Source organism: Bos indicus x Bos taurus, chromosome 19, assembly GCF_003369695.1.
Source record: "Bos indicus x Bos taurus breed Angus x Brahman F1 hybrid chromosome 19, Bos_hybrid_MaternalHap_v2.0, whole genome shotgun sequence".
In the NCBI taxonomy this organism is placed as follows: Eukaryota; Metazoa; Chordata; class Mammalia; order Artiodactyla; family Bovidae; genus Bos; species Bos indicus x Bos taurus.
In genome coordinates this window covers 43,063,146-43,090,486 of record NC_040094.1, presented here as the reverse complement: position 1 = coordinate 43,090,486, position 27,341 = coordinate 43,063,146, and the positions used below count along the sequence as shown (strand labels likewise).

At 53.4% G+C, this 27,341-nt stretch overlaps 1 protein-coding gene across 3 annotated transcripts; it reads left to right on the top strand.

The window, feature by feature from the left end:
- The first annotated feature begins 57 nt into the window (after positions 1–57).
- Positions 58–26,277, top strand: JUP (junction plakoglobin). Of its 3 annotated transcripts, none has more exons than XM_027517224.1 (15): positions 58–204; positions 12,105–12,320; positions 14,746–15,005; positions 15,240–15,478; positions 16,238–16,439; positions 17,268–17,412; positions 17,539–17,642; positions 19,418–19,756; positions 20,956–21,111; positions 21,320–21,439; positions 23,477–23,627; positions 23,734–23,855; positions 24,647–24,686; positions 24,970–25,135; positions 25,477–26,277. In XM_027517224.1, the coding sequence occupies exons 2-14, from the start codon at positions 12,113–12,115 to the stop codon at positions 25,119–25,121; spliced, it is 2,238 nt and encodes a 745-aa protein (XP_027373025.1). In that variant the 5' UTR covers positions 58–204; positions 12,105–12,112; the 3' UTR covers positions 25,122–25,135; positions 25,477–26,277. The 3 variants fall into 3 exon arrangements, with proteins under 3 accessions (XP_027373025.1, XP_027373026.1, XP_027373027.1); XM_027517225.1 differs by having other exon boundaries at positions 71–204; positions 12,108–12,320; XM_027517226.1 differs by lacking the exon at positions 58–204 and adding an exon at positions 2,755–2,776.
- The last annotated feature ends 1,064 nt before the right edge of the window (positions 26,278–27,341 follow it).

The window sequence follows — 27,341 nt, the reverse complement described above, 5'->3', positions numbered from 1 at the left end:
GTCTCCCTTAGGGGCGGAGCTACAAGGGGGCGAGAGGCGTGGCTTGGCTGTCAGGTCCCTTCGCCTTTTGTTCGGTTACTGAGTTGCTGCCTTGGCCAGAGTCTGGAGCAGCCGCCGCCCGAGCGCGCCGATCTCAGTTCGCAGCCCGCGCCGGCTCCCATCCCGGCCCGACCCCTACCCAGCCCGGCCAGGCTCCAAACGCAGGTGCGGACGATCGGGGGGCAGGTATCGCTGGGGCGAGGGAAGGGTAGCGAGAGGCCGAAAGGCCGATCCTCGTTGTCTCTGGGCAGGTAAGAGCCGGAGCCAGGGAGCGCCACCCTGCACTGGCGGCAGGGGGCGCGCTGGGGTCCTGGGCGCTGCTACCAACCGGGCGCGAGGTTCGCGCGGAGCGCTACTGGGGGCTCGGGGAGAGGGCGGGGAGGGGTCAAGGCAGGTGCCTCTGGATCGCGCGTCCCCCGGGGCCCGCGGAGCTCTCTCGACGCCGCGTCCCTGACTCTGGCCCTGCCTCTTGCGGGGGAGACTTTCACCTGCTCGGCCTGCTTCCCAGCGCTCACTCTGTAGTCAGGAATTTACTGTTTGGGAAACTTGCTGCCGCTGGTCTCTTTGGGGCCACCCTCACCCCACCTCACGCGTCATCCTCGCTTTCCCTCCCTCTCTACTCCCCCAGGCCTGGGTGGGGCCCTATTGTCTGCGCCCGGTTTGCCCAACTCTGGGGGCTGAGCGCACATTTTCCCAGCGACGCGGGCCCCACCTGCCAAGCAGGTGAGCACAGGAGTCCAGAGGCCCTGCCCTCCAGCTCTGCAAACCCTGTCGGGACTGTACCTGCGGCGCCTCCCTCGGCTCCGCTCCCTGGGTGCCGGGCTCTTAGCTCTGCCATCGGAGGCGGGATAGGACGGCAGTGGGATTGGTGCTGGGCCCGGCTTCCCCGTGCAGCCGGTGTCTGGCACCCGCGTCAAGAACTGGGGTCTGGGCGGAGGGGTCGTGCACGCCTGGAGAATTCACCCGCCCAGTTACCGCAGCTGAGGCTTCCAGAGTGTTATGGGAACAGGACTACCCTTGCTCTCTGTCCTCTTCTTGGAGGAAAATATCACCCCAAACAAACTTTTCAGGAAGAAGTATTCACCGCAGCTTTCCCTGGGGCTTTGCCTGCCTCCTGGCCCGGGGCTTCCCCCAAGGCTTAAGGGGTCCTTCCCGGAGCAAAGTCCCCTCCCCCAGTCGGCCAGGCTGAACCTGGGCTAGTGCCTGCGCTGTGACCCCGTCCACCCTGCCCCCACCTCCATCCTGTTTGCTGGGCCCCTGGGGCCCGAGATGGGGGCCGGAGTAAGGGGGGGGGCGGTGGGTGGGCCAAAGGGGAAACAGCTTCTTCCTTCTCTTCCTGCCTCCGGGGACCACCACACCCCCTCGCAGGAGGCCTGCCCTACAGGCTCGCTCCCGATCTCTGCCCCCCTCCCCAGGAATGGGGGTGGGGCAGGGCCGGGCCTGCAGACTGAGGGTGGGGGGAGCGATTGCTCTGGTCTTTTTTTTCCCTGTCCCATCCCCCACGTCATTTAGCTGGCTGGTGACTGATCCGAAAAGCGGAGCGATGGGGCTGGATTTCCATTAGATTTCTAGGTTTTCGAAGGCACATTCCTTCTGGAGGTTTTTGCACCCACCTCCTTTCCTGAGAGAGTTCGAAGGGGAAAGGAGGAAGGCTTCAGCAGGAAGGGTTTCAGGCAGAGCTGCTTTCGCCGCCGCTGCCTACCCCCTCCTCCAGTTTCCTGAGAGCCCTTTCCCTGGCCTCCTTGGGGGAACAGAGTGGGGAATGTAAGAGCCAGGTTCTCCTTCAGTCCTGGGATAAAGGGAAGATTCGGGGGATCAGGGTTGCTTGCTCTGATTTGCTTGGGAAGACCCTTCCTACCCTACAACTCTACCGTGGGGGTAGATGGGAGAGTGGGGGTGAAGGTCAGAACCCTCCCCGCCCCCCAGGAGTGCCCTGGGTCGGGGGGGGGGGGTCCCATGCCTCTTTTGCTCCTGTGGGTGTCACAAGGGCAAGGAGTTTGGGCAAAATAACCTGTTTTCCCTCTTCTCTGTGCCAAAGTGGAGGAGGGGAAGGCGTTGTAATTATGCTGGTTAGATGATTAGTTTAGCTAATCTGGTTTGTGGCTGCGATGAAAAGATAATACTGAGGTGGGGAAGTATTGCTAGGAGGAGCAATACTTACTGGACTGGAAGGAGAGGCGGGAAAAGGTAGGATCCAAGTGGTCATTTCTTGGTAGATCAAACCTCAGCTAGAGTGACAGGATCCCTCTCCCTCCTTTCTCCCGGTCCCACCCCGAGCTCCAGTTACACCCCATTTCCTCTGGAACCTATGTTTGGGCTGCCAAGGATGAGGCTTTGAGACTGCATTGTGTGGAAATAAAAGGGTACCCATCAGGCAGGTACAGGTGAGGAGGTTCTCTCCCTGGCCTGGGAGTGCTTGGGGAAAAGAGCCACCTTAGAATGAGATGGGGGCAGCTGACTCCTGTACAGAAGAGCTGTTATTTGGACAGATGTTACAGTGGGGCAGTTCTGAGCATAGGGATTTAGACTTGGTTTGAGCTAGGTTTGGTTCCCAGCTCAGTCACTCATTTCCCATTGGAGTAGTCACTTCACCTGTCTGAACCTCAGTGATCTCCTGAGCAAAAATGATAACTTAAAAGACTAGGGACTACTTACAAATTCCAAGCACTTTCATTAATTGTTCTCATTTAATCCTTTCGATCATCCCTCTAGGCAAGCATCGTTCACCATTCTACAGGTGAGGAAATGGAAACTCAACTCAAGGGAGTTAAGTAACTGTCCAAGGTTGCACAGCGAGACCTGAGCAGGGCCACAGCTGGTATTTGGGTCCTTTGGCTCCAAGCCCAGAGCTCTTCCTGCTGTATCACTCCACTGAGGCTCTGGGAAGAAATTTTCTGCCATTGCTTTTTTAAGAGTCTCTGCTTGGGAGTCTGGGGAGATGAGAGTTCAAAAGGGCCCAGGATGGTGTGTGTGGGTGGTGAAGGTGGGGGCAGATTTGTCAGGGGTGACTCATGTCCCAGCCTCCAGCCTTCTGAAACCTCCCTGCTCCATGGCTTGGTTTACTGGAGGGGGCTGTTTCCCAAAGGCCAGGGGCTGTGGCGAATGTGTGGAGGAGGTTGTGACAGGGAGAGGAGGGCAGGGGTCAAAGCTGCTGCTGCCTCCCGGCTTGAGCTGGGCAGAACCACGGACTTTTCTGGGCTTGTCCCTGTATAGGAAGTGGGAGTTGTCTGCTTTGCTGGGGGCTGGAGCTGTGCCAAGCAAGTCAGCGGGTGGGGGGTGAGGTGGGGTTGGGGGGAGCTGTTCCCTGGGGAGTAGAGACAAATGAGAGTCAGATTTAGGACTGGGCCGGTGTCCTACTGGACTCTACCAGTCAGTGCTGCCAGGCTGTTCTTGGGCAGGAAGTTGGCTGTCCTCAGCTTTGGAGCTGGGAGCCCTGGGGGCTGGGAGTAGTTTTTCTGCTGTTGAGAAGGCCTTTCTGGTCTTGGGGGTGGGGTCAGCAGAGCCTTGGTCCTGGAGGGAGGGGTTGGTGTCCCTGTCCTCAGACCCGCCTGGCTCTGGCACGTCTGCCAGCTGGGCACCTGACACCCGGATGGACCTGGGAAATGGACCTCTATCTGTGTCAGTACAGCCTGGGTACTGAGCCTATTAGCCTTGGACTTCCAGATCACTTGAGATCAGGAGGGGACCCTAGGCATGGGGAATTACTGATCCTGGAGAAAAGAAGACTGAGGGGACTTGATGTGACAGACGAGGAAAGAGAATGAACTCAGTCCTGGCTGATTGCTACAAAGAGGGTGACAGGCTCGCAGTTTTCCACCCTTAGCTCCCCCAACCTCCCACCCAGAATACAGAAGTGATCAGGACTCTTTTTTTTTAATCTTTTTTTAAAAAAATTATTTATTTTTAATTGAAGGATAATTGCTTTACAGTGTTGCATTCGTTTTTACCAAACACCAACATGAATCAGCCATAGGTTTACCCATGTCCCCTCCTACTTGAACATCCCTCCCACCTCCCTCCCCAAGTCTATTTCTTTTTCTTCCTTTTTTTTTTTTTTTCACCTTTTTGGCACGTGGGGGTCTTAATTCCCTGACCAGGGATTGAACCCGCACCCCCTGCGTTGGAAGGCAGAGTCTTAACCACTGCACCACCGTGGAAGTCCCCAGGATGCTTATGGAAGGAATGGAGGCTAGACAGGAAGAAGGACTTCCCACCTGTTAGAGATGAGGTCTTGAGTTGATAAGTAAGAGGGAGATGCCAGTGGAGGCTCAGAGTTGACTCTTCTCTGAAGGGAATGAAGCAGGGCCCCATCCATGTGAGTTGGGGAGGGCCAGCCTACCCCAAGAGAGCAGGCAGGAATCACTACTGTTTAGGGGCAAGTCTGAGGTCTGGTGGGTCCCTGCTGGGGAAACTTTTAGTCTTGTGTCTTTTGGGAGGAGAGACCTGGCTCCGAGAGGGGCAGGGAGCCATGAGCCACTTACCCACTGACCCCTCCGAAGAGAAAGAGCAGTGTGACTAGGGCAAGTCATCAGGGTTTGTGTCTCTGCAAGGGACACCATGAGGCTTGCCTCCTGGGACATGGTTGAATCTGGTGGAGGTCTTGAGAGGCATGGACTGCCCTGATTTCCAGCAGCTTCTTTGGCCAGGCCAAAGAGAAAACTCTCTGACCACTCCCCCTTTGCTCAGCCTCTTGGCACCTCAGCTGTTGGGGGCCCTCAGGGCAGGAAGCTCAGCTTTCTGTGACCTATGGAGTGTAGGTTAATAGGTCAGCTATCTTTCCTCACTGTGGGGACAGCAGATTCTTGTCTCTGGCAAGTGGCAGGCATGGAGGACAACTGAGACAGGGCTGGGCAGTCAATACACTGCTTATTTGGGGGTGAGTGGAGGTTGTACTCACTATGACTCCCCCTCCCGCTTGATTGAAAAAGTAATATCTGCTCACTTTGCAAAATAGTTGGAAAGTTTAGGAAAGTTTATGAGAGAAGAAAAAGTCATCCATAATCCTATCCTTTGAGGCATCTACTGCTAACATTTCTTTCCCTTCTCTTTTCTTAGCATGCTCCTGTTTCTCAGCCTTGCTCTTGGATGATCTCATGCTGTGTATACAATAACAAATTTTAAACAAACCTTTACCCAAATCCTGGTTTTCTCCAGCAAGTGCTGAACAGGGAAGTAACAGTTGGATCTTACTTGCTTTTCCAGGAGGTCAGGCAGCAATCCCTGCAGAATGAAACTCTGGGGAATCACAGCCTGAGGAGTGGACACAAGCTGGGGTTGGGCTCCCCAGGCCCTCGTGGTTGGGTGGGGACAGCAGGCCCTTGGGATTGAGATATGTCGCTGACACAAGTGAGTCTTTAGCGGTTGTTTCCTGAGGCTGGTAAAGTGTTTTTCCATTCCCAGGAGTCTTGGTTTGGGGTCTCTGCTGGTTTGGGATTTTTGCCCACCCAGGGCCCCAGCAGGGAATGGATCTCCAGCTGGACTGCTCTCCAGGGGAGCCCTGAGGTTCCCAGGGTCCAGCCACCTGGCCGGGCATTTCCCTCTCCTTCAAGTCCCCTTCATTTTCCCACCCTGGTTTGTTTGCTTTGGGCAGGAGCCCAGAAGGAAGAAAATAAACAGCAGCTGGGTCAGCCTGACCTGAACCTCCTCCACCCCCAGCCAGGCCTAGGCCGCTGCTCCGGCTGTCCTCCAAACCGGAAGTGAGGGGTTTCCTCCTGAAGCTCAGGATGGGCTTCTGTGTCTTCTCCTGTCCCTAGAGCCCTGGCAATGGCTGGTGCCCATTTCAGTCTCTGCCCATTTGGAATGACCAGTCTGATGGGGGAGACCACAGTTTTGGCCAAGGAAATCTTGTCCACGGGTGGGGGGTGTTTCTCCTGGAGCCACTAGTCTGAGGGGAGTGGCCTCTCTGGGAAGCCCCAGCCTGACTAGGGGGAGATAGGGCTCTCAAGGGAAGTAGTCACATCTTTGTACTTCTAGAGTCTGTTTCCGACTGTGCTTGGGCCCGCCGGCCAAGTCTCTGCTGGAGCCAGAGACAGAGTGAGGAAGGGTGGGGGCTGGTGACCCTGCAGAGCCCAGCCTCTCCCATGGGGCTGCTATGTAGGGAATGTCCACGCCTGACTGGCCTGCCCGCCCCCGACTGCAGACCACAGCACATGTGACCTAGGAGAGGGGCAGCACTGTTTCTGCCCCTTCCCCTCCCAGGATCTGGATATAACTCATCCTCCCCAACCATACCCTGTCCTCCAACCCCAGGGGCTCTGGCCTAGGACCAGGAGGCAACTCCCCTCCTAGCCCTTATCTGAGAGGTCAGGGAAGAGAAGCTTGGGTCTTAACCTTGGGTGTGCATGCACGCTAAGTCGCTTTAGTTGTGTCTGACTAACTGCGACCCTATGGACTGTAGCCTACCAGGCTCCTCTGTCCACGGGATTCTCCAAGCAAGAATATTGGATTGGTTGCCGTTCCCTCCGGCAGGGGATCTTCCTGATCCAGGGATCGAACCTGTGTTTCCTGCATTGGCAGACAGGTTCTTTACCACTAGCACCCCCCTGGGAAGCCCCTGGGGTATTGGCTCCTAAAAAGCAGGCTGGCTGCCAGCTACCTTACTGGGCCCATCTTTGCTGGCCCCTCTGCAACTTCTTTGCTTTCCTAATGGAAAGACACTTGCCTGGGTTGTTCCTATCAACAGAGGCCTTCTGCTTGTACCATCCACACAACTTAACAGTGGTCTGAAGAAAGCAGTGTCTTGATTGTCTCCACTTTATTTTTGGCTGTGCCGCTCAGCATGTAGGATCTTAGTTCCCGGTCCAGGGATTGAACTCATTCCCCATGCAGTGGAAGTGTGGACTCCTAACCTCTGGACTGCCAGGGAAGTCCCTGTCTCTCCACTTTACAGAGGAGGAATATGAGGCTTCAGGAAATCACATGACTTGCCCAAGGGCACAGGGCCAGTGTGAGGTGAGGCTGGATGGAGCTTTCCCCTGACTGCACCCTGTCCTCGGTCCCCTTCCTCTGTCACTGCCTGAGCCCGTGAGCTGCATCTACAGAGTCTGACCTCTGGCCCAAGGACCTTCTGGAAGCCCTGCCTGCTCTGTTGCAGTGCTTCTGAGCCAGGTCCCAGCACACCGCTCGGGCAACCAATTCCTGTTCTGATTTCCAGATGTGTGATTGAAACTTGGTGTCATACAGCCCAGCCCAGCTGGCGAGGGAAGGAGCCTGTAGCTCCGGTGGGAGTTTTTAAATTTATTTTTAATTTTTAAATATTTTTGGCCGTGCTGCAGTGCACATGGGATCTAGTTCCCTAACCAGGGATCGAACCTGTGTCCCCTGCAGTGGAAGCGCAGAGTGCTAACTCCTGGGGAAGTCCTGGGATTTATTTTTTTATTTCAGAGGTGGGCTGCACCCTGCCAGGACAGTCTTGGATTTAGAGTGCCCAGTGACAGCCCACTGGGTTGGCCATGCAGAGGAGGAGGCAGGAGTGGAAGGCAGTGTGCCCCAAAGCATCCTCATTGCTTGCTTGCAGATTCCTGGCCAGTATGGGCCAGTGGGGGAGGGGTCCTTTGCACCCCCTCTCCAGAGCCCCTGTTTTCTCTTCCTGCCCCTTGCGAGGTCCCCATCCCATCCTGTGATCTCTGAGCTGGCTTCTTCCTCCTGTGTCGCCAACAATAGAACCACTGCTAAACAAAGCGCCCCCATTCAGTTCAGAGCCCCGCCCTGTGTCTGGCTCTGCCCGTCTCCGGCCAGGGTGCCTGGGCAGGGCCCACGTCTGTCTCGCCTCCTTCCACCCTGGCTCTGACCAGGGGCATTGTGGTGGGTCTCCAGATCCAGGGCAGAGCAGGGTGAGACCAAACTGGGTGTGGCCTCCTCCGCCCTGGGAACTGCAAAACCAGCATTTTGGTTTCTTGTGAGAGAATTCCCCTGATTCTCCTGGGGAGTAGGTGAGAAGAGGTGGGGTTGCTTGACAGTCCTGCCTGAGGTCTTACTTAGATCTTTCCTGTGCTGAGAGTAACTCCCTCCACCATCCTTTCTTCATGAAGAGTTCTGGTGTGTCTTCTCTGAACTGCTTTCTACCTCTGACCTTGCCCACCCTCAGCCTTTTCTTGACTGTCATAGGAACTCTGACTTTTTATGCCTAGAATCTTAGATATCAACGTTCCTCTGAGATCACCCAGGCCACTCTTTCTGTGGATGAAGCACAGAGAGGGAAAGCTGTTGCCCAAGGACACACAGCAAGTTGCCAGCAGAGCTGGGACTAGAACCTGTGACTCCTGATTTTGGAGCAGCCAGTGCTTGGCTCCACCTATGCTCCCTTCAGCTCCCTGCCTCCGGTCTCTCTGCAGGTGCCTGGCATTCTTTCCCTGATTCCAGGGTTTCCCCTCTGCCCCCAGATGCCCTGTTAGGAGCCAGGGGAAGAGGCTGGTTGGCAATGAGGCAGAGCTGGGCTTGAGCAGAGCACCACTGTTTTTCAGCGTGGCACTTGTTCCCTCATCTGGAAACTGGAATGATCAAATGCTGACCAGGGTTGCTTCTAGGAAGCATGAGATTCATTTGCTAATTAAGACACACGCCCCTGCCTCCATCCTTCCACTATGGTGGATCCTTTGACCTCCGTGAGGCTTCTGGCTCATTCTAGGCAGTTGTCCAGCCCTCAGCTTCTCTTAGCTCCAGGCTTGGGCTGGTCGGGGTGCTGAGGGGCCTGCTAGGAAACACCTCTCTTATGGCTAGCCTTGACCTCAAGGGTCCCTTTGGATCTGGGGCCAGCGAGTGGATTGTTCCTTAGGTTCTGGCCAAGGCCCGCATCTCTCACTTGGCTGAGAAGCACCAGGGGTAGGTGATGGTCTCTACTGGGAGCAGCGTTTTCTGGCTCAGATGGGCTATTTTTACTGATAGGGCTGGAGATACCCAGTTTTGTTTTTCTAATAACTCACTATAGAATAAACAAGAAAAATTATACAATCATCTCAAGAGATGTAGAAAGATCATTTGGTACCATTCAGCATCCATGGCACACAGGCCTGGAACTCAGCCCCAGCAGGGCCTTCCTTCTGCCTCTGAGTGCTAGTTTGAAATCTTTTTTTATTTTTGGTTGTTTTTTCCATTGGAGGATAATTGCTTTACAATATCGTGTTGCTTTCTGCCCTACATTAACATGAATCAGCCACAGGGAGATGTCCAGTTTGTCCTCAGCGAATCTGGCTGAGGCTCGGCGGCCAGATGGCAGCTCAGCTGTCTGCCCGGCAAAGTGGCCTTCGCAGGGTTAATGCAGCTGTCTTTACTGACGCAGTTTCATCTTCCTTCTCTGGGCTCGGATGTCCAAGGCTTCCTGCCTGAATTTTCTCCCTGGGGGCTGCTCGGAGACAGGCTTTCTCCTCCCAAACTCTCCTGTGTTCTCTGTCTTGTCTCTCCAGGGAAGGCAGGAGTGCTGGGTGGGCAGCGTGTGCTTAGGGCAGGGGCGAGGGGGAGGGCTCCCCCTGAAATAGCTGCATCGGCCTGGATAGCAGCTGGGCACATCTGGCGGCACTGAGCCTGCTTCTGTTTATCAGCCCGAAACTCTGAGTCACTTGGGGTGATGGGAGGAGAGGAAAGAAGCTCCAGGGAGTGGGCCTGGCTCCTGCCTCTGCCTGTTCCAGGTGTGCTTATAGGCAGGGGAGGGGAGGGGTCACCATAAAAGGCAGGGAAACCTGAAGGATCATTGGCGTCCTCCTGGGAGGTGGCGCTGGGCCTGTTCGGGAAGACATATCTGTGGTGACCTTTGTTCCCAGCAACGGACAAGGCTCACCAGCCACCGCAGCCTCGTCCCCAGCTGGTCTCCAACGCAATGGGACAACGGGTTTGAGGTGCTGGGTGCTACCTCCCCTCTGGGTGGGCCAGCCTGGGGTCTACTTGCCATCTGAGGCCACACTGGGTGTGCACAGACCACAGACAGGTGTCACTCACGCCCAAGCCTGGTCCCGGCTGTCATTTCTCTGCTGTGCCCCCTCACCCGGTGGGGCCTCAGTTTCCCCATCTGTAAATTGGGAAGAAGAGCATGTCCTTTGAAACCCACTTGTGAGGATGTTGGTTGTCTTGAAAGGCACCAGGTAGGCCCTCACCGGGGTGCAACTTCTCTCATCCCTTTTCCTGGCTGTTGGACTCTGGAGGTCAGCACTCGAGACAAGGGAGCTGGACAGACCAAGCAGGAGTCACCTTGCTGGTACAGAGTCAGGCCCAGCTATTCATGACCCTCAAGTGTCCCCAAGTTTCTGAATAGTAGCAGTGACTCCCCTGAGGCCTGCTCCACCCTGAGGTGAGAACACATCCTAGGGGAATACTGATACCCAGGCATGGCCACCGACATTGAGCACCTACTGTGTGGCCAGGTGCCCAGCTGGGTTGGTGGTGGGAGGTGGTGCTGCCCCATTTTACAGATGAGGATGGGGGTTCAGCTGAGCTGTGAATGGCCCGGGAGTATGTGGCTGAGGTCTGAACTGGTTGGTGGGACTCAGAATTCTGCGGAAGGCTTCTAAGAGCTGGGGTGCCAGAGAGATGGGGTTCTTAAGGCCTGAGCCTCTGGGGTCACTCCTGATCCTGCCCCATATGCAGAAGATTCTGGAGTCTCTGAGGCTCCCAGAGAAACCTGTCTGACTGCTTCCCTGCCCCACCTGCTTTCCCAGTTTCCCACCCAGTGCCTGGGGTGTAGTTGCCTCACCTTGCAGCCCTTCCCAGGAGTCCCAGTGAATGGGGGTGGGCCTTCGGGACCCTAGAAGTTGCTGGAGGCTCTGAGTGACGTCTCTTGTCTTGGGGGTTTGGGGCTGTGGGCCGCAAGGTGAGTGAGCCCGTTACTGCCAAAATCTGGCTTTCTCTGCCCACTGAAAGTGAAGTCACTCAGTCGTGTCTGACTCTTTGCGACGCCGTGGACTGTGGTCCACCAGGCTCTTCCATCCATGGGATTCTCCAGGCAAGAATACTGGAGTGGGTTGCCATTTCCTTCTCCAGATCTTCCTGACGCAGGACATCTTCCTGACCCAGGGATCGAACCCAGGTCTCCCGCATTGCAGGCAGACGCTTTAACCTCTGAGCCACCAGGGAAGCCTGAATTTAAAAATACAGAGATAGAGCTTAGAGGAAATAGAAAGGTAGCTTTAATCCTCAGCCGGCAGAGGGGGAGAACACAGTAGGTTTGTGCCTCAAGAACTGTTTCCCCCTCTTCCATAAGGAATCTGAAGGGTTATATAAAATGAAGGCTCGCAGTCAGGGGTAGGTGATGATAAACAAACGTATAAGGATTTTGCGTCCTCTTCTTGCATTGTTTCAAAAGTAGTCATAGGCTGGCATCAGGTAGCCCGGTAATTGGATCTGGTAGTCCCAGTCCCAAAGCCCAGGAGTTAAGGCCATTGTCTTTTGTGTATTGTAATGTGGCCTTCTTTCTATAATGCAAAAAGAGAAAACTACCAGGTGTGGTCTGCAAAGAGAGTGCTGTGAAGGTGAGCACCAGATACAGGATGTAATTAGCATGAAATCAAAGGATGATAGGCACAAAATATAGCTTAAGCGGAGTTAGGGGGCAGAAAAGCAAACTTAGACTACAGGTTTGTTGTTGTTCAATCGCTAAGTTGTGTCTGACTCTTTGCGACCCCGTGGACTGCAGCTCCCCAGGCTTCCCTGTCCTTCCCTGATTAGGAACAGTTAAAGTGAAAACTAGGGGTAATCTGGCCTGCTCACTTTATGTTCTTTGTTCTCAGGAAAGAAAAGAAAAACTCATTCTTTGTTCCTTTTCACTGCAATAAACCCAGGGCTGGGTTGGAGCATCTGGCCCTTTAAGGCACCTGTCTCCGTGGGGTTCATCCCACCCTGGGCTGGAGGTCAGGACAAGCTCAGGACTCACACCGGGTGTCCCACCCTGGGTAGTCCTCCCTGGGTTTGGTTCCTTGTGCCTCCCACCCTCCTCCACAGCCCACTGGGGCCCTTGGGGCCATGGTTGGGGGAAGGGGTGATGGGCAGGGCCTGGGTAGAGGCTGGAGATGGGGGCCGAGCCAAGTGATGGGATGTCCCACCTGGTCAGCTAATTTCCTGCCCCTCTTCTGTGTCCCCAGCAGCCACCATGGAGGTGATGAACCTGATCGAACAGCCCATCAAGGTGACCGAGTGGCAGCAGACATATACCTACGACTCTGGCATCCACTCGGGGGCCAACACCTGTGTGCCCTCGCTCAGCAGCAAGGGCCTCATAGAGGAGGATGAGGCCTGCGGGCGCCAGTACACGCTCAAGAAGACCACCACCTACACCCAGTCGGTGCCCCCGGGCCAAGGTCAGGACCCCTGGGGACTCTTCTGTGGGGCTATCCCAGCAGAAAAGCAGCTGGCTCCTGGAGGGAGGTGAGGGTCAAAGGAGGCAGACCTCAGGAGGCTCCCAGTCTTCTGAGGGAGGCTCAGCTCCGGTGCTTAGACTCAGCAGTCTGAGGGAGGAGGCACAGCATCTTCACAGCGCCCCTCCATCTGGGAGGGAGGCAGATTCCCATCCCGTGAACCTCTAATAAGAAGGGGAGGCATAGACCCTGCACACCAGTCTGATGGAAGAGGCATGGTCCTTGCCTTCCACGAACGTACGGAGTGCTAAGGAGGCACCCTGCTACCCTCAGGGAACCCAGAGGCTGGGGGAAGACACAGTCCTTTTGCTCAAGTACACAGTGGGGGCAGAGCCCAGTTGTGGGGCTTGGTCAGAGTGGGGATGCCTGCCAGCCCAGGGTGCCCTGCCTGTCTGGGGGAAAGGAGGGTCCAGTCCCATCTGTAGCCCACAGACGGCTCTAGGGCCCTGAATGGTGTGGTATGGTGAGCCTTGGGAGCTGGGGAGGGTGGAGAACAGGTGGTGGCAGCCCGGGCCACTGCAGTGCTCAGCCTCTGCACCCCAGGGAGCTCCTCCTGACAGCATGCAGAGGCCTCTCCGCTTGGCGGGGCCAGGCATTGTGTTGGTTGCTAAAGTGCAGATTCAAGGCAGGAAAGCCATGTGGATGTCCCCTCCTTCCCAACTAATGGGAGTGGGGAACCTCTGTCTCCCTCTCCTCTGGGCTTTGGGACACTCACCAGGGCAGGGCTGCCTGGGAAACTGGGATACCTGTCTCTGGGACTTCCAGACTTACCAGGGGGTGGAGCCTGGACTGAACTGAGAGCCCTTCTCCTATTTTGTGAATCCCACAGTCCCAACTTCCCCTGTCATCCATTGTATTCTATTGGGTGACCCTCTGGGCCTCTATTTGCTGCTGCTGCTGCTGAGTCACTTCAGTCATGTCCGACTCTTTGTGACCCCCATGGACCGTAGCCCTCCAGGCTCCTCTGGTCATGAAATTCTTCAGGCAAGAATACTGGAGTGGGTTGCCATGCCCTTCTCCAGGGGCTCTTCCTGTATCTCCTGCATCTCTTGCGTTACAGGCAGATTCTTTACCACTGAGCCACCGGGGAAGCCCCTGGGCCTCTATTTAGCTGACCATATAATGGGTGAATTGCCTCCTTTGGGGAGGTTGAGGGTGTAATTAGAATCATGAGATTTCAGGGTTGGAAAGAGACAGAGGTTGTATCATCCTACCCCTACCTGATTGTTAAGGGAGGGGCATAGAGTCAGGGTTGGGTTCTGGAGTCAGGCTGTCTGGGTTCCGGTCCCAACTCGGGTTCTTATAACCTCTCTGTGTCTCAGTTTTCCCATCTGTAAAGTGGAGATAATAATAGTCCTTGCCTTGTAGGGTTGTAAGATTAAATGAGAAAAATATAAGGACTGCACTTAATTCACTGCTGGGCACACAACAAGTATAGGCATAGGACTTCCCTGGTGGTCCAGTGGTTAAGGCTCTGCGCTGCCAATGCGGGCGACACGGGTTCAATCCCTGATTGGTGAACTGAGATCCCACATGCTGTGCAGCATGGCCAAAAGACCTTTAAAAAAGTATAGGCACAAATTTTTTTTTTTTACAAATTGAAGATTTGTGATAACTGCATGGATCAAGTCTATATGTGCCATTTCCCCAGCAGCATTTGCTTACTTCATGTCTCTGTATCACATTTTAGTAATTCTTGCAATATTTCAAACATTTTCATGATGATTCTCTTTGTGATGGTAATCTGTGATCAGTGATCTTTGATAATGCTGCTATGACTTGTTGAAGACTCAGATGTTAGTCATCATTTTTTGGCAATAAAATATTTTAAAATTAAGATATGTACATTTTTTAGACACAATGCTATCACACACAAGATACTATAAATAGTGTAAACATAAGTTTTACATGCAGTAGGCAACCAAAAAATTCATGACTCACTTTACTGCAATATTCACTTCTTCATTGTAGTGGTAGGGAACTACGTGTCTTTTATATATTATACATTATATAACCGTAATATCTTTTAGGTATGCCTGTACTCAAAAAATGTTCCTTTTAATAATAATAAACTCTGACCTTATTTTTAGTGATATGTGCCAGGCACACGCTCCTTTCTTTTAAGAACAATTCACACCTATCATGTCATTTAATTCTCATAAGAATTCCCTGTGATGAACAGAACAGGAGGTGCCCCATTTTATCACTGATGACCTGAGGTGATGATGACCTCCTCAAGGTCACTGGTTAAAGGCAGAACTGTGAGTGGTGGACTGGAAGTCAGCCCAGAGAGCCCAAATGGGATGCCTGCTCCCCAGTGTCCCCCTGCCCGCTTCCTGCAACTCAGTCCCTCTTTGCTGGCCCCCAGGTGACCTGGAGTACCAGATGTCCACGACCGCCAGAGCCAAGCGGGTGCGGGAGGCCATGTGTCCCGGTGTGACAGGAGAGGACAGCTCGCTGCTGCTCACCACCCAGGTGGAGGGGCAGACTACCAACCTGCAGCGGCTGGCCGAGCCATCCCAACTCCTCAAGTCGGCCATCGTACATCTCATCAACTACCAGGACGATGCTGAGCTGGCCACCCGGGCCCTGCCTGAGCTCACCAAGCTGCTCAATGATGAGGACCCGGTCTGTGAGGGCCTGGCCAGGGTGGAGGCAGGACAGGGAGGGGAGAGTCAGATGTCTGTAGGAGAGGGCTCTGCCTGGGGTGGAGAGAGGTCATTTCCAGAGCCTCATCAGTGGGAAGTCTGACCCAGGTCTGTCTGAGCGTTGTGGAGGTGTCTCCTGGCCCTTCCTGCTCACAATGGCAGCCGTCTCAGCCCGTCTGCTCACTCCCTCCCCTCCTCCTCCTTACCCCCCAAGGTGGTGGTGACCAAGGCGGCCATGATCGTGAACCAGCTGTCGAAGAAGGAGGCGTCTCGGCGGGCGCTGATGGGCTCGCCCCAGCTGGTGGCGGCTGTCGTGCGCACCATGCAGAACACCAGTGACCTGGACACGGCCCGTTGCACCACCAGCATCCTGCACAACCTCTCCCACCACCGCGAGGGGCTGCTTGCCATCTTCAAGTCGGGCGGCATCCCTGCCCTGGTCCGCATGCTCAGGTACCCACCCCTACTCCCTGCAGGAACCAGGGGTGTCCCCTCCCTTGGACTTCCCTGTCTTCCATAGATTTATTGAGCACCTACTGTGCCAGGTGCAGAACCACGCCCAGTCCTGATGCTCAGCTGCTCACAGCCTAGCGGGGGAGACAGGCAGGTAACTCTCAGGTTATTTATCAGGATACAGTGTAGATGACGGCAAAGGTGTGCCCAAGATTGGTCAGTGGAGCTCCAAGAAGCTGTTCACTCTGATGGCAGGGGTTTGACAGAGGAGTGGACTTTGATTGGTGTAGATGACGGGAAGAGTATTCCAGGCAGAGGGAACAGCCTGTGCAAAATCCCTTGCCACCTTTATCTTTCCCTGCCTTGCAATGTTGAATAGCCTTTTTCCTGATCCCCATACCCAGCTGCAAGTTCCTTAAGGGAGGAAATACTGATCTTACTCCTGAGTCCCTTGCAGGCCTTTCTAGCATGATGCCTTCCACATGGCAGTTACTCCAGTGTCCAGGGGACCAACTCAGTAGGGACAGGTGTGCTTAGCACCGAGCTGGGAGTCCAGAGCAAGAGGAGTCATGGTCTCAGTGGAGAGAGGAGAGGTGCTGCGTGCTCTGTTCATAGAGATGAGACTGGACTCAAGGGACAATGAAATTTTAGTAAAGAGGTATTTCCATAGAGGTGTCAGTACTGGGGAAGGCTTCCTACAGGAGGTGACCCACATTTACCTGGAACCTGACTCACGTGAACCCTCTACCCCAATCCCAGCTCCCCTGTAGAGTCGGTCTTGTTCTATGCCATCACCACGCTGCACAACCTGCTGCTCTACCAGGAGGGTGCCAAGATGGCAGTGCGCCTGGCAGACGGGCTGCAGAAGATGGTGCCCCTGCTCAACAAGAACAACCCCAAGTTCCTGGCCATCACCACCGACTGCCTGCAGCTCCTGGCCTATGGCAACCAGGAGAGCAAGGTGGGCTGAGCCCTGTCGTCCTCACACAACAATGTGCTTCCTCCAGTTCTTCCTGCCCCCAACCAAGACCTGCATCCCCATGCCATCCCCCTCCATCCAGCTGCAGCTTCGGGTCACTGCTTCCTTATTCTTTTTAGGTTAAATGTATATATGTAAATTCTGATGTCATGTTTCATCATACTACTGAATATTTTGAGGATAAGGGAAAGAAAAATGATCCTCACACAACCATGTGCTTCCTCCAGTGCTTTCCTGTGGGCGTTTTTTATACAGCTGTAGTCATAATTTACAACTTGGCATGTTTCCTACTAATGTATGATATTAAAATTATTATTATTGCTTTTTTGCTACTCTGTCCTCAAAACCACCCTTTATAAGAGCAAATAACATTTCATTAAATGGAGACTCCAGACTTTATCCTGAGGAAGGGCATTTAGGTTGCTCCTGATCTTCAATTTTTATGAACAATGCTATAATGAACATATTCAAGACACAGCTTTTCCCAAAAAGTAGGAATTTTTTTCATCAGTAGGGTTAAGGATTTTTAATATTTCTAAGCTTTTACAAAAATTTCCAGGTACTTTCCAAAAGGATTGCCTTACTTACAATGCCATCAGCAGCAATGTATGTTAGTAGTCTCACCTCATCCTTGCCAGCATTGTGTATTATCATTTCTTTCAACATTTGGCTTATTTAGTAGTCACAAAAGCTATTCAGGTTTTGGATGAAGCTCAGTAATAACAGCTCTGTCACCTACCCTCCCTTCCGTCCTTGTTCCTTGCCAGAGACCCCATCTGTCTCACACTCATTTCCCCCCTCCCCCCACAGCTCATCATCCTGGCCAATGGAGGACCCCAGGCCCTCGTCCAGATCATGCGCAACTACAGTTATGAGAAGCTGCTCTGGACCACCAGCCGCGTGCTCAAAGTGCTGTCCGTGTGTCCCAGCAACAAGCCTGCCATTGTGGAGGCTGGTGAGTACTGCAGCCCGTGAGGATGGCCCATGTAGCCAGGTGGGTGGGGGCGGGGCCCCTGATCAGCCACCAGGCTCAGTCCGCTGTGCTCCCCTGTGGCTGACATGTGCTCATCTCCTACCCCAGGTGGGATGCAGGCCCTGGGCAAGCACCTGACGAGCAATAGCCCCCGCCTTGTGCAGAACTGCCTGTGGACCCTGCGCAACCTCTCTGATGTGGCCACCAAGCAGGTGAGGGAGGTGATCAGGCCTGTGTCCCCCTCCTCAGCTGTCTTTCTGCATCCAGCCTCCTGTCTGGGAGTCTGACCTTAGGAGCCTGAGACCCCTAAATCTTGCTCCACTGTGGCTGAGGCTGGACGTGCCCTTCATCCCTTTAGCTAAAGGCTCTAATCCCTCTGAGGGGTTTTGGAAGAGGACTAGAGGAAAGGGGCTGATGGTTCCAAGCAGGGGTTCAGCTGGTACCAGAGGAGCAGTTATGCCCTAGACGTTGGGCAGGGAGCAGTAGTGTGCAGGCGATGGCTTGGGGGCCCTGGGTGGCTAAAAACAACTTAAGGAAAAATGCAGTTTCAGGACAAGTCTTCTGGTTCCTCCTTTAGACCTGTCTGTCATTGCTAAGAATTACATCAATGTTCTAGGCTCAGTTAAGCACTTGGGACACTGGCTTCTTTACCCCTTTCAGTACCTGGAGGTAGAGTGTGGGGCTCGTTGTTAGCTGAAGAAACAAAGGTTCAAGTGGTACATATATACAATGGAATATTACCCAGTCATTAAAAAGAATGAAATAATGCCATTTGCAGCAACATGGATTGACCTAGAGGTTGTTATTACACTAAGTGAAGTAAGTTGGACAGAGAAAGACAAATATTATATGACATCACTTACATGCAGACTCAAAAAAACGATACAAACGAATTGATTTATAAAACAGAAGCAGACTCACAAACTTAGAGAATGAATTTATAGTTACTAGGGTGAAAATTGGGGGGCAGGGATAGATTGGGAGTTTGGGATTGACATGTGCACACTGATATATTTAAAATAGATAATCAACAAGGACCTATTGTATAGCACAGGGAACTCTGCTCAGTACTCTGTAATGACCTAAATGGGAAAAGAATTTGAAAAATAATAGATACATGTATATATAACCGAATCACTTTGCTGTACAACCAAAACTAACACAACATTGTTGATCAACTATAATCCAATATAAAATAAAAATATTAAAAAATTTTTCAACTATATCCAATATAAGATAAAAATGAAAAAAAGAATATTTTCAACTGTACTCCAAGAAAAAATAAAAATTAAAAAAAAAGAAATTTTTCATGGGCAAAAAAAATGAAGAAGAAATAGAAACAGGCTCAGGGAGTTAAGAAATGGCCTTGGTCATGGCTAGTAGACAGCAGAGTTGGGATGTGAACTCAGGACTGTCTGTCCCCAGCGCCTGGGGTTCTTATATTCTCCCACAAGGCCCACGTGGCTCTCCCTGGGAGAAATGAGGTTTCTGGCTTAGGGATGTTTCCTGAAGGCAGATTTGGCTTGGGGACCACTGAGTGTGCAGCAGCAAAGGCCCAGAAAGGGAAGAAGCATGTAAAAGTGGTTCAAGTGGGCCACTGCAGCATGGCTCAACAGCTTCATTCTGGCCTAGGGGCCTCCCTCGGCCTGAGTCCAGTCCTGTTGGGTCTGAGGACCCAGAGGAGGAGTCGGAGGGGCTGGAGAAGAGAGCATGGGCTTAGAGATAAGTTTGGGTTCAGATCTGGCCCATGAGCTGTGAGTCTGTGAGCCAGGCCCTCAACCTCTCTCAGCCCCAGATCCTCCATGGGTAGAACTGCCGTCTCACGGGGTGTCGGCAGGATTGCAGGACTGAGATTCTCAGGGCCCAGGGAGTCTGTACTGAGTGGGCTGGAGACCCCCACTTAGGCCATCTCGCTCCCCTGGACATACTCGGGAAGCCCCTGCGTTTGGGGTTTTCCCTCACTCTCCACTGCTTTCCCCAACCCCAGGAGGGCCTGGAGAGCGTGCTGAAGATTCTGGTGAACCAGCTGAGCGTGGACGATGTCAATGTCCTCACCTGTGCCACAGGCACTCTGTCCAACCTGACATGCAACAACAGCAAGAACAAGACGCTGGTGACACAGAACAGTGGTGTGGAGGCGCTCATCCACGCCATCCTGCGCGCGGGCGACAAGGATGACATCACGGAGCCCGCTGTCTGCGCCCTGCGCCACCTCACCAGCCGCCACCCCGAGGCCGAGATGGCCCAGAACTCCGTGCGTCTCAACTATGGCATCCCAGCCATCGTCAAGCTGCTCAACCAGCCCAACCAGTGGCCACTGGTCAAGGTACTGCCTGCTGCCCAGTGGGGCCAGGCGAGGGGAGGAGCTCTGAAGACAGTATTAGAGCCTCCACAGTCCATGGTGGCTCTGCTCCCGAGACCCAGAATCCTCCTATCTTGTAGCTTGGCCATCAGTTAGAATAGAACTTCAGAGTTGAAGGCGCACAGGACCACCCTGGGTGGTCTCAATTCAACTGCAGGCTCAGATTCGGTAGGCCTGGGGTGGGCCTGAGACTCTGCATTTCTAACGAGTCCACAGGTGATTTCGGTGGTCCACGGGCCACAGTCATTATGCTAGAGGGTCTGGACGCTCAAAGTCGTCCTCATATGAATGGATGGGTGAGGTCACCTCATCCATGTATTCTAGCCCCGGAGAAGTGGAAAAGCCCTGAAGGGCTGGCAGCGACCAGAAAGTGAGACCACTTCAGCCCATACTCAGGAACTTGTTCCTGTGGCCACGCCTGGATGGAAGGGTGTCAGTACTGTGTCATGTGTCCTGCTCAAACTCAGGAAGGATGCTAAAGAGACAAAGGGTAGAGAGGGTTCTGGTGACACTTGGTGTCTGCCATTGGGAGCCAGGGAACCTGGAGGCTGCCTGGGTAGAGGACAGATGTGTCAGTTCCCTGTCACAGACAGGGGAGGGGAGGGTGAGCCCGGGCAGAGCTGTAGGTGTGTGACATCTGGTGCCAGAGTAAGGGAGCGACTATAGACAGGGTCTTGTCAGAGGTCACCAGAGCCAGCTGGCAGGGTGGGAGCCTGGGGCAGAGACCTCGTTCCAGATCCCACTGCTTCAGCTGGATTACATTGTGAGTGTCACCAATACAGGAGGCTTTCGGGTCAACCCTAGCGAGGACTCCCTGATAATCAGAGTTTGGGAACCATCAGAAAAGCAAGACTATATTGTCCGTGAGGGAGCGTTAAGAGAGAGGGAACAGGGGTGAGGGTCAAGGTATGGGGGCTGGTGGAATATTCTGGAATGGAGTATCATTTTAGCAAGGGCTATTAGAGTCTGACATGAGGAACAACAAGATCATATGGAATAAGGGGCATGGGCTGGGAGAAGCATCATTCTCTGGAGACCTTCCAGCACATCCATGGCTGGCCTGGGGGAGAAGAGACCAGGGGGAAGGAGGAGATGATGCTGGAGAAGTGGGATCCTCCAGATGTCCACGAAATGCCCTTGACGGGTGCCCTTTTTCTTGCCAGGCAACCATTGGCCTGATCAGGAATCTGGCCCTGTGCCCAGCCAACCATGCCCCACTGCAGGAGGCAGCGGTCATTCCCCGCCTTGTCCAACTGCTGGTCAAGGCCCACCAGGATGCCCAGCGCCATGTGGCTGCTGGCACACAGCAGCCCTACACGGTAAGTGAGCTGCTGGGGCCTGTGACCGCCCGCCCTGAGAGTCTGGCTGCCCTCTGTGCGAACATGTGTGCACATGAGCACGTGACTAGGGAGGCAAGTTGCCATTGAGGCAAACTCTATGGACCAGTGAGGTTTGTCAGTGTCCTGGAAGGGGGTGACCACTCCCTAGGCTCACTGTTGCTATACCCCAATGGCTCTTCTCGTGCAGGATGGTGTGAGGATGGAGGAGATTGTGGAAGGCTGCACTGGAGCCCTGCACATCCTTGCCCGGGATCCCATGAACCGCATGGAGATCTTCCGACTCAACACCATCCCCCTGTTTGTGCAGGTGAGTCTGGGGCAGGTGGGCAGGAGAGGTTTCCCCCAACCGTTGCTTTACCCCACTGCTGAAACGGGAATGTTTGAGGCAGTCTGGGCCAAGCATCAAGAGGTCTTTGGAAGCATTTGGAGAAAAGTGGCCACACCAGACGTGATCACTTAGCAAACTCCAGCATGGGAAAGGCTTTCCAAGCTCAGAGGTAAAGGAAGAGTCCACAAACGCAAACAGCAAGTATTCTTAGTGTCAGAAACAACATTAAGGTTTTAATGTCAGAAATAGCCTAAAACCATTAAAAAGTAAACAGCAAACTGGAAAAATATTTGCAAGCCTCGCAACAGACAAGACTTTAATATCTTTCATATAAAAGGCTCATTAATAGTAAACCTCAGTAGTTATCTACAGAGAGGCACATATAACTCCCAGGTGGTTCATAAACAAACAGTGCTCTATCAACCCCAGGAGTTTAAAAGAAAGGAAGCCTATCCCACAGGGAGAGCCCATTTTCCACTATCAAATTGGCAAAGAAAAAAAAATGGGAGTGCTTTGTGCTGGTGAAGATGCAATAAAATGGGCAGTCTTATACCCTGCTGGTAGGAAGACAAGGTGGTAAAACCTCTCCAGGAAGCAACTTTGTGATGTGTATAGACAGCCTTGAAAATATTGGTATTCTTTGATCAAGGAGTACAGGTCTGGGACTCTCTATGAAATAACATAATGTAATTTAAAATGTGGCATAAATGTATATGTGCAGCTGACAATTGCACTGTTACTAACAATAATTGAAAATTAACTGTCCAGTGATAAGAGAATGGTTAAAAAAAGAATGGTCCACTATATCATGTGGACATAGACAATAGTGTTCAAGAATTTTCAGTTTTTGAATTTTTTCCCTTTAATTATTAATGTTCAGAGTAAGGAATTTGTGCTGGTAGCTACTTCCACTTGTGATGGATGAGGTTTTTAAATTTCCATTGTTGTTTTGCTTTGTAGCATTCTCCTTCTCTCTTGAGTACCAGTATGAACTCATAAATGTTGTTTGTTTTTTGGCCATGTTTCTTCTCAGGCTGGCAGTTAGTTCCCTGAACAGGGATCAAACCCAGGCCCCCTGTAGTGGGATAGCAGAGTCTTAGCCACTGGGCCACTGGGGAAGTCCCTGAACTCATAGATTTTTAAGGAAAAGTTACTGAATAATATGGGGAAATGCTTTATGCTGCAAAGTCTGATTAAAAAACAGGAATCAGGGACTTCTCTGGTGGTCCCATTGGTCAAGACCTTGCCTTCCAGTGCAGGGGATACAGATTTGATCCCTGGTTGGGGAGCCAAGATTCTACACGCCTTGAGGTCAAAACAAAACACAACAAAACATAAAACAAACAATATTGTAAAAAAGAAAAAAAAAAATGGTCCACATCAAAAAAAGTCTTAAAAAAAAGAATCAAATATGTGTTTATGACTGTGATGAAAATCCAATGGAAAGAAGCTGTGTCTGAGTAGAGGGTTGTGGCGGTTTTTTTAAATTAAAAGAATTTTTAAAAAATCTTTTGGCCTTCACCCTACTCCAGTGCTTTTGCCTAGAAAATCCCATGGACGGAGGAGCCTGGTAGGCTGCAGTTCATGGGGTTGCTAGAGTCAGACACGCCTGAGCGACTTCACTTTCACTTTTCACTTTCATGCATTGGAGAAGGAAATGGCAACCCACTCCAGTGTTCTTGCCTGGAGACTCCCAGGGACGGGGGAGCCTGGTGGGCTGCCGTCTATGGGGTCGCACAGAGTCGGACACGACTGAAGCGACGCAGCAGCAGCAAGGCTTATAGAATCTTAGTTCCCCAAGGAGGGATTGCACCGACGCCCTGGTATTGAAAACAGAGTCTTAACCACTGGATCACCAGGGAATGCCCTGCGTTTCCTTTCTTTAGATTTTACTTAGACTTATCACATTTTTTACTATGAGCTTGAGTTATATCCAAAACTGGGAGGCGGAGATTGGCAGGGTGGTGAGGTGTGTTGCTGGCTCGCCTCACGCCCACCCCGCGCCCCTCTCCCCAGCTCCTCTACTCCTCGGTGGAGAACATCCAGCGCGTGGCCGCCGGGGTGCTGTGCGAGCTGGCTCAGGACAAGGAGGCGGCCGACGCCATTGATGCGGAGGGCGCGTCGGCCCCACTCATGGAGCTGCTGCACTCGCGCAATGAGGGCACCGGTGAGGGGCTGGGCTAGGCGCAAGGGGGCGAGCAGGGTGAGGAGGGAGGCTGGGGGAGGTGGAGGCAAGCACCTGACCTGCCTGGCCTGTCCTGTTCCCTGCTCAGCCACCTACGCCGCTGCCGTCTTGTTCCGCATCTCCGAGGACAAGAACCCAGATTACCGCAAACGGGTGTCTGTGGAGCTCACTAACTCCCTCTTCAAGCACGACCCTGCCGCCTGGGAGGCTGTGAGTATCCTGGGTTGGGTCGCAGTGTCTGGCTGTGCAAGTTGCATACTGCACAAGGACAGCACTTTGTCGGGTGTGTGTGTGGGGGGTGTTATCATCTTGTCAGCTTCATAGATTTTAATTTTTTTTTTTTTTTTAATATGCCGAATGGGGGAATCTTAGTTCCCCGACCAGGGTTTGAACCTGGGCCCCCTGCAGTGGAAATGCAGAGTCCTAACCACTGGATTGCCAGGGAATTCCCAATAGATTTTAATTTTATAATTCAATCATTTATGACCGTTCCCAGCAGATGAAAGTAATAGGTTGGACCATCTACTGTTTTTGACCTACAAAATGGCAATTTTATGTTCAAACTGATATAAAGTGTTGGGGCAGGAGTGCCTTTCCCTAACTTGCACAAAGGTGCTGTTCCAGGCTGACGGCTGCCCTGATCCTGCGAGGGGCTGCTCCTGACACCCATTCTTTAGTCCTCTCCCGGCTACTCCCCTCCCCAGGGCTGCCCTAATTCTGCAGGTGCCTCCAAGGGGTCTTTGCTTTTCCTTTGGCCCCTCTTTATCTGTTGTTTTTTGGTTGCACAGCATGTGAGGTCTTAGTTCCCTGACCAGGGATCAAACCCGTGCCCCTTGCATTGTAAGTGTCTTAGCCACTGGACCACCAGGGAAGACCTCCTTGGCTCCTCTAGAGAAACATCTCTTGCTGCTCTTCTCTCCCCACCTCCCCCGCCCCAGTTCAGAGCCTGTGTTTCCTCCCTTCCCCTCTCCCCTAATGTTTCTCTCTGTCTCCGTCCTCAGGCCCAGAGCATGATCCCCATGAATGAACCCTATGCTGATGGTAAGTGGGTGCAGAGTTGCTCGGGACCCTGGAGTGCTGGGGCACAGGGGCGTCCTGTGTGGGTGTGTGTGAGCGAGGGAGCAGCTTTGTGTCCCCAGGGCCAAAGGACCAGTGAAAGTCACCATAGTGTTCACACCAACTCCTGGCCAGGTCCCTGACTTGGAGTCCAGGTCCCTAAGTGGGGGTGGGGGGGTCCGGCCCACTGGGGCAGGAAAGGGTGGAAGGTGTGGCTGAGGGCTGTCCAGACCCTCGCAGAATAGCCTGAGACCCTTCTCCTCGCCAGACATGGACGCCACCTACCGCCCCATGTATTCGAGCGACGTGCCCATGGACCCACTGGAGATGCACATGGACATGGATGGGGACTATCCCATCGACACCTACAGTGACGGCCTCAGGCCCCCCTACGCAACTGCAGACCACATGCTGGCCTAGCTGCCCGGACCCGAGTATGGCGCCCCCTCCCCCTGCTTTGCAGCTCTCTCTCCCCCTGTGGGCTGCTGAGACTTGGGCTTCCCTTCCCTTAGGACCTCCTTCTCACGGGAGGCCTCTCAGGCTTTCCCTGAAACCCTGGCTCCTTTAGGGGGGAGCAAGCGTGGGGCCTCTGGGTGCTAAGCTGTCCCAGGGAAGGCATGCCTTGCCTGCCTTGTTCTATTATCTTTGCTCTGGGCAGCGAGTTCCTGCCCCTTCTGTGGATGGTGGGCGGGTGACGCAGGAGTGGCACGAGCTCCCAGGGGCCACGGACCTGGCCTAACCCTGTATCTTTGTCTGCTCCCCCCCACCCCCCCAGGTGCGGTTCCCCATCTGAGAGGTTCTCCGTGCAGGTGATGGGGCCAGATAGCCAAGTGCCTGAACCCGGGCAGCAGGGCTGCAACTTCCTGCGGAGCCCCGTGCCTCCAGAGGTTCTCTGTGGGGTCTTTCTTGGGATGGTGATCTGCTCCTGCTTTTCTATTCTGGGCCGTGGGTCCAGGGCCCGATAACCTGTTCCCACCCCTGAGGCCCTGGCACTAAAACTTTAGACTCGAGGCACCCACCTTGTCCCCCCCCCGAAGCTCCCCTCTCCTCCCAGGCTGCCCATCTCCAGTGGCTTGGGCCCCACAGCTCTGGCTTCTGATTTGGTCACTGAACTCCAACTGTGCTGAGCCCCCGGGATCTTCAGGCCCCAGGTTCAAGGCCAAAAGGCCCAGAATCCAAAGCTTGTCTTGGAAAGTTCAGGGATCCTCTGGGAAGATGGGGTGGAGACATGGAGAGATTGTTCCCACTTCAGGACACTGCCTGCTTCCTCCCCGGGACACTCAGTTGGCTTTGGCCCCTCCTAGGGGAGCTTGGGGACAGCGCCCTGGAATCTTCCTCCCGCCCACACAACTACTCTAGCTGACCCCTGAGAAGTGCTCTTGGCTGACCCCTCTGGTGTGCGGTGAGGGGCTTTCTCTTCCTCTTCCTGTTTCAAACTCCCCACCACCACCTCCTGCACACGGGTGTTGGGGGCTGGGGGAGGTCCCAGCAGAGTTTTATTATGATCGCTTTATGTTTTTGGTTATTGGTTTTTTTTGTATAGACCAAAGCAAAGAAAATAAAACTAACACACTGATCTGATGGAGTTTGTTTGAGGGAGAGGAACGACAGGGACGGAGCTCCCTTAGCCTGGTACCTCCTCAATGGCTGGACCCTGAGTGTCTATGGCCACCTTGTGTGTAGAAAAGGCTGGGGGTGGGGAGAAGCGGAGAGAAAGGAGCATCCATGAGCTGGAGTTGATTTAATTAATACATATAACTCAAAACCTCAGGAGGGGTGAAGAGCTGACTAGAGGTGAGTCCCCCCTTTGAAGGACACCAGGCCATATTTGTCTCTTCAATGGGGAACCTCTTTGCTGGCCTCTCAGTCTGCAGCCTGCTCTTCCCCTTCCCCGTGCAGCCTTAATGATCACTGGCTGATTTCTCCTGGGCAGAACACTCCATGTGGCCTATGGCTTGGAGACCAGGTTCCTTTCTGGTCTGTGGTGGGCCTGGCCCAGCCCCTGCCCGCCTCCCCTCCCCTGTTCCTGCAGCCAGCATCTTCCAAGCTGTTTCTTGACTCCGGATCTTGGCCCATGCTGTTTCCTCTGCTCTCATTTTATCCATCACAGTGTAACTGACAGCTTATGTGATGGTCCTGCACTCATGTCCCCAGATTCTCCTTCCTGGAGCGGGCTGAGTATGACACACATGTGGCCCCTGGGGGCCTGCTGTCGCCACATCTATTTCATGTCTACCCCTGCCTGGAGCTCGGGCAGTGGAGGGAGGCCGTGGCCTTGTTGGTGGAGGAGCAGTGGCACAGAGGTATTGGGGACAAAGCAGGGAACCCAATTAGGACGAGGCTGTGAGGTGCAGGCGAGAGGTGATGAGACACTGAGCCGATCTCCACTGAGATGAAATGGGAGGGAGAACAGAATTTTTAGGGACCACAAGAGGTTTTTGTTTTTTTTTTTTGCTACACCGTGCAACTTGTGGGATCTTAGTTCCACAACCAGGGATTGAACCTTGGGAGTAAAAGTGAGGAGTCCTAACCACTGGACCATCAGGGAATTCCCACAAGAAGGTCTTTCTTGAAAGATCAGTGCACTTTCTCATACTCTGTGTTCAAGGCCTGTCTGGTCTGCTGGGTTGCTGTAACAAA

Bases quoted from the DNA above. Each gene is read 5' to 3' on its own strand.
- JUP (XM_027517224.1), top strand. From the start codon at position 12,113: ATGGAGGTGATGAACCTGATCGAACAGCCCATCAAGGTGACCGAGTGG. The intron at 15,006-15,239 runs GTCTGTGAGGGC...TTACCCCCCAAG, and splicing joins TGCTCAATGATGAGGACCCG to GTGGTGGTGACCAAGGCGGC. The intron at 15,479-16,237 runs GTACCCACCCCT...CCCCAATCCCAG, and splicing joins GCCCTGGTCCGCATGCTCAG to CTCCCCTGTAGAGTCGGTCT.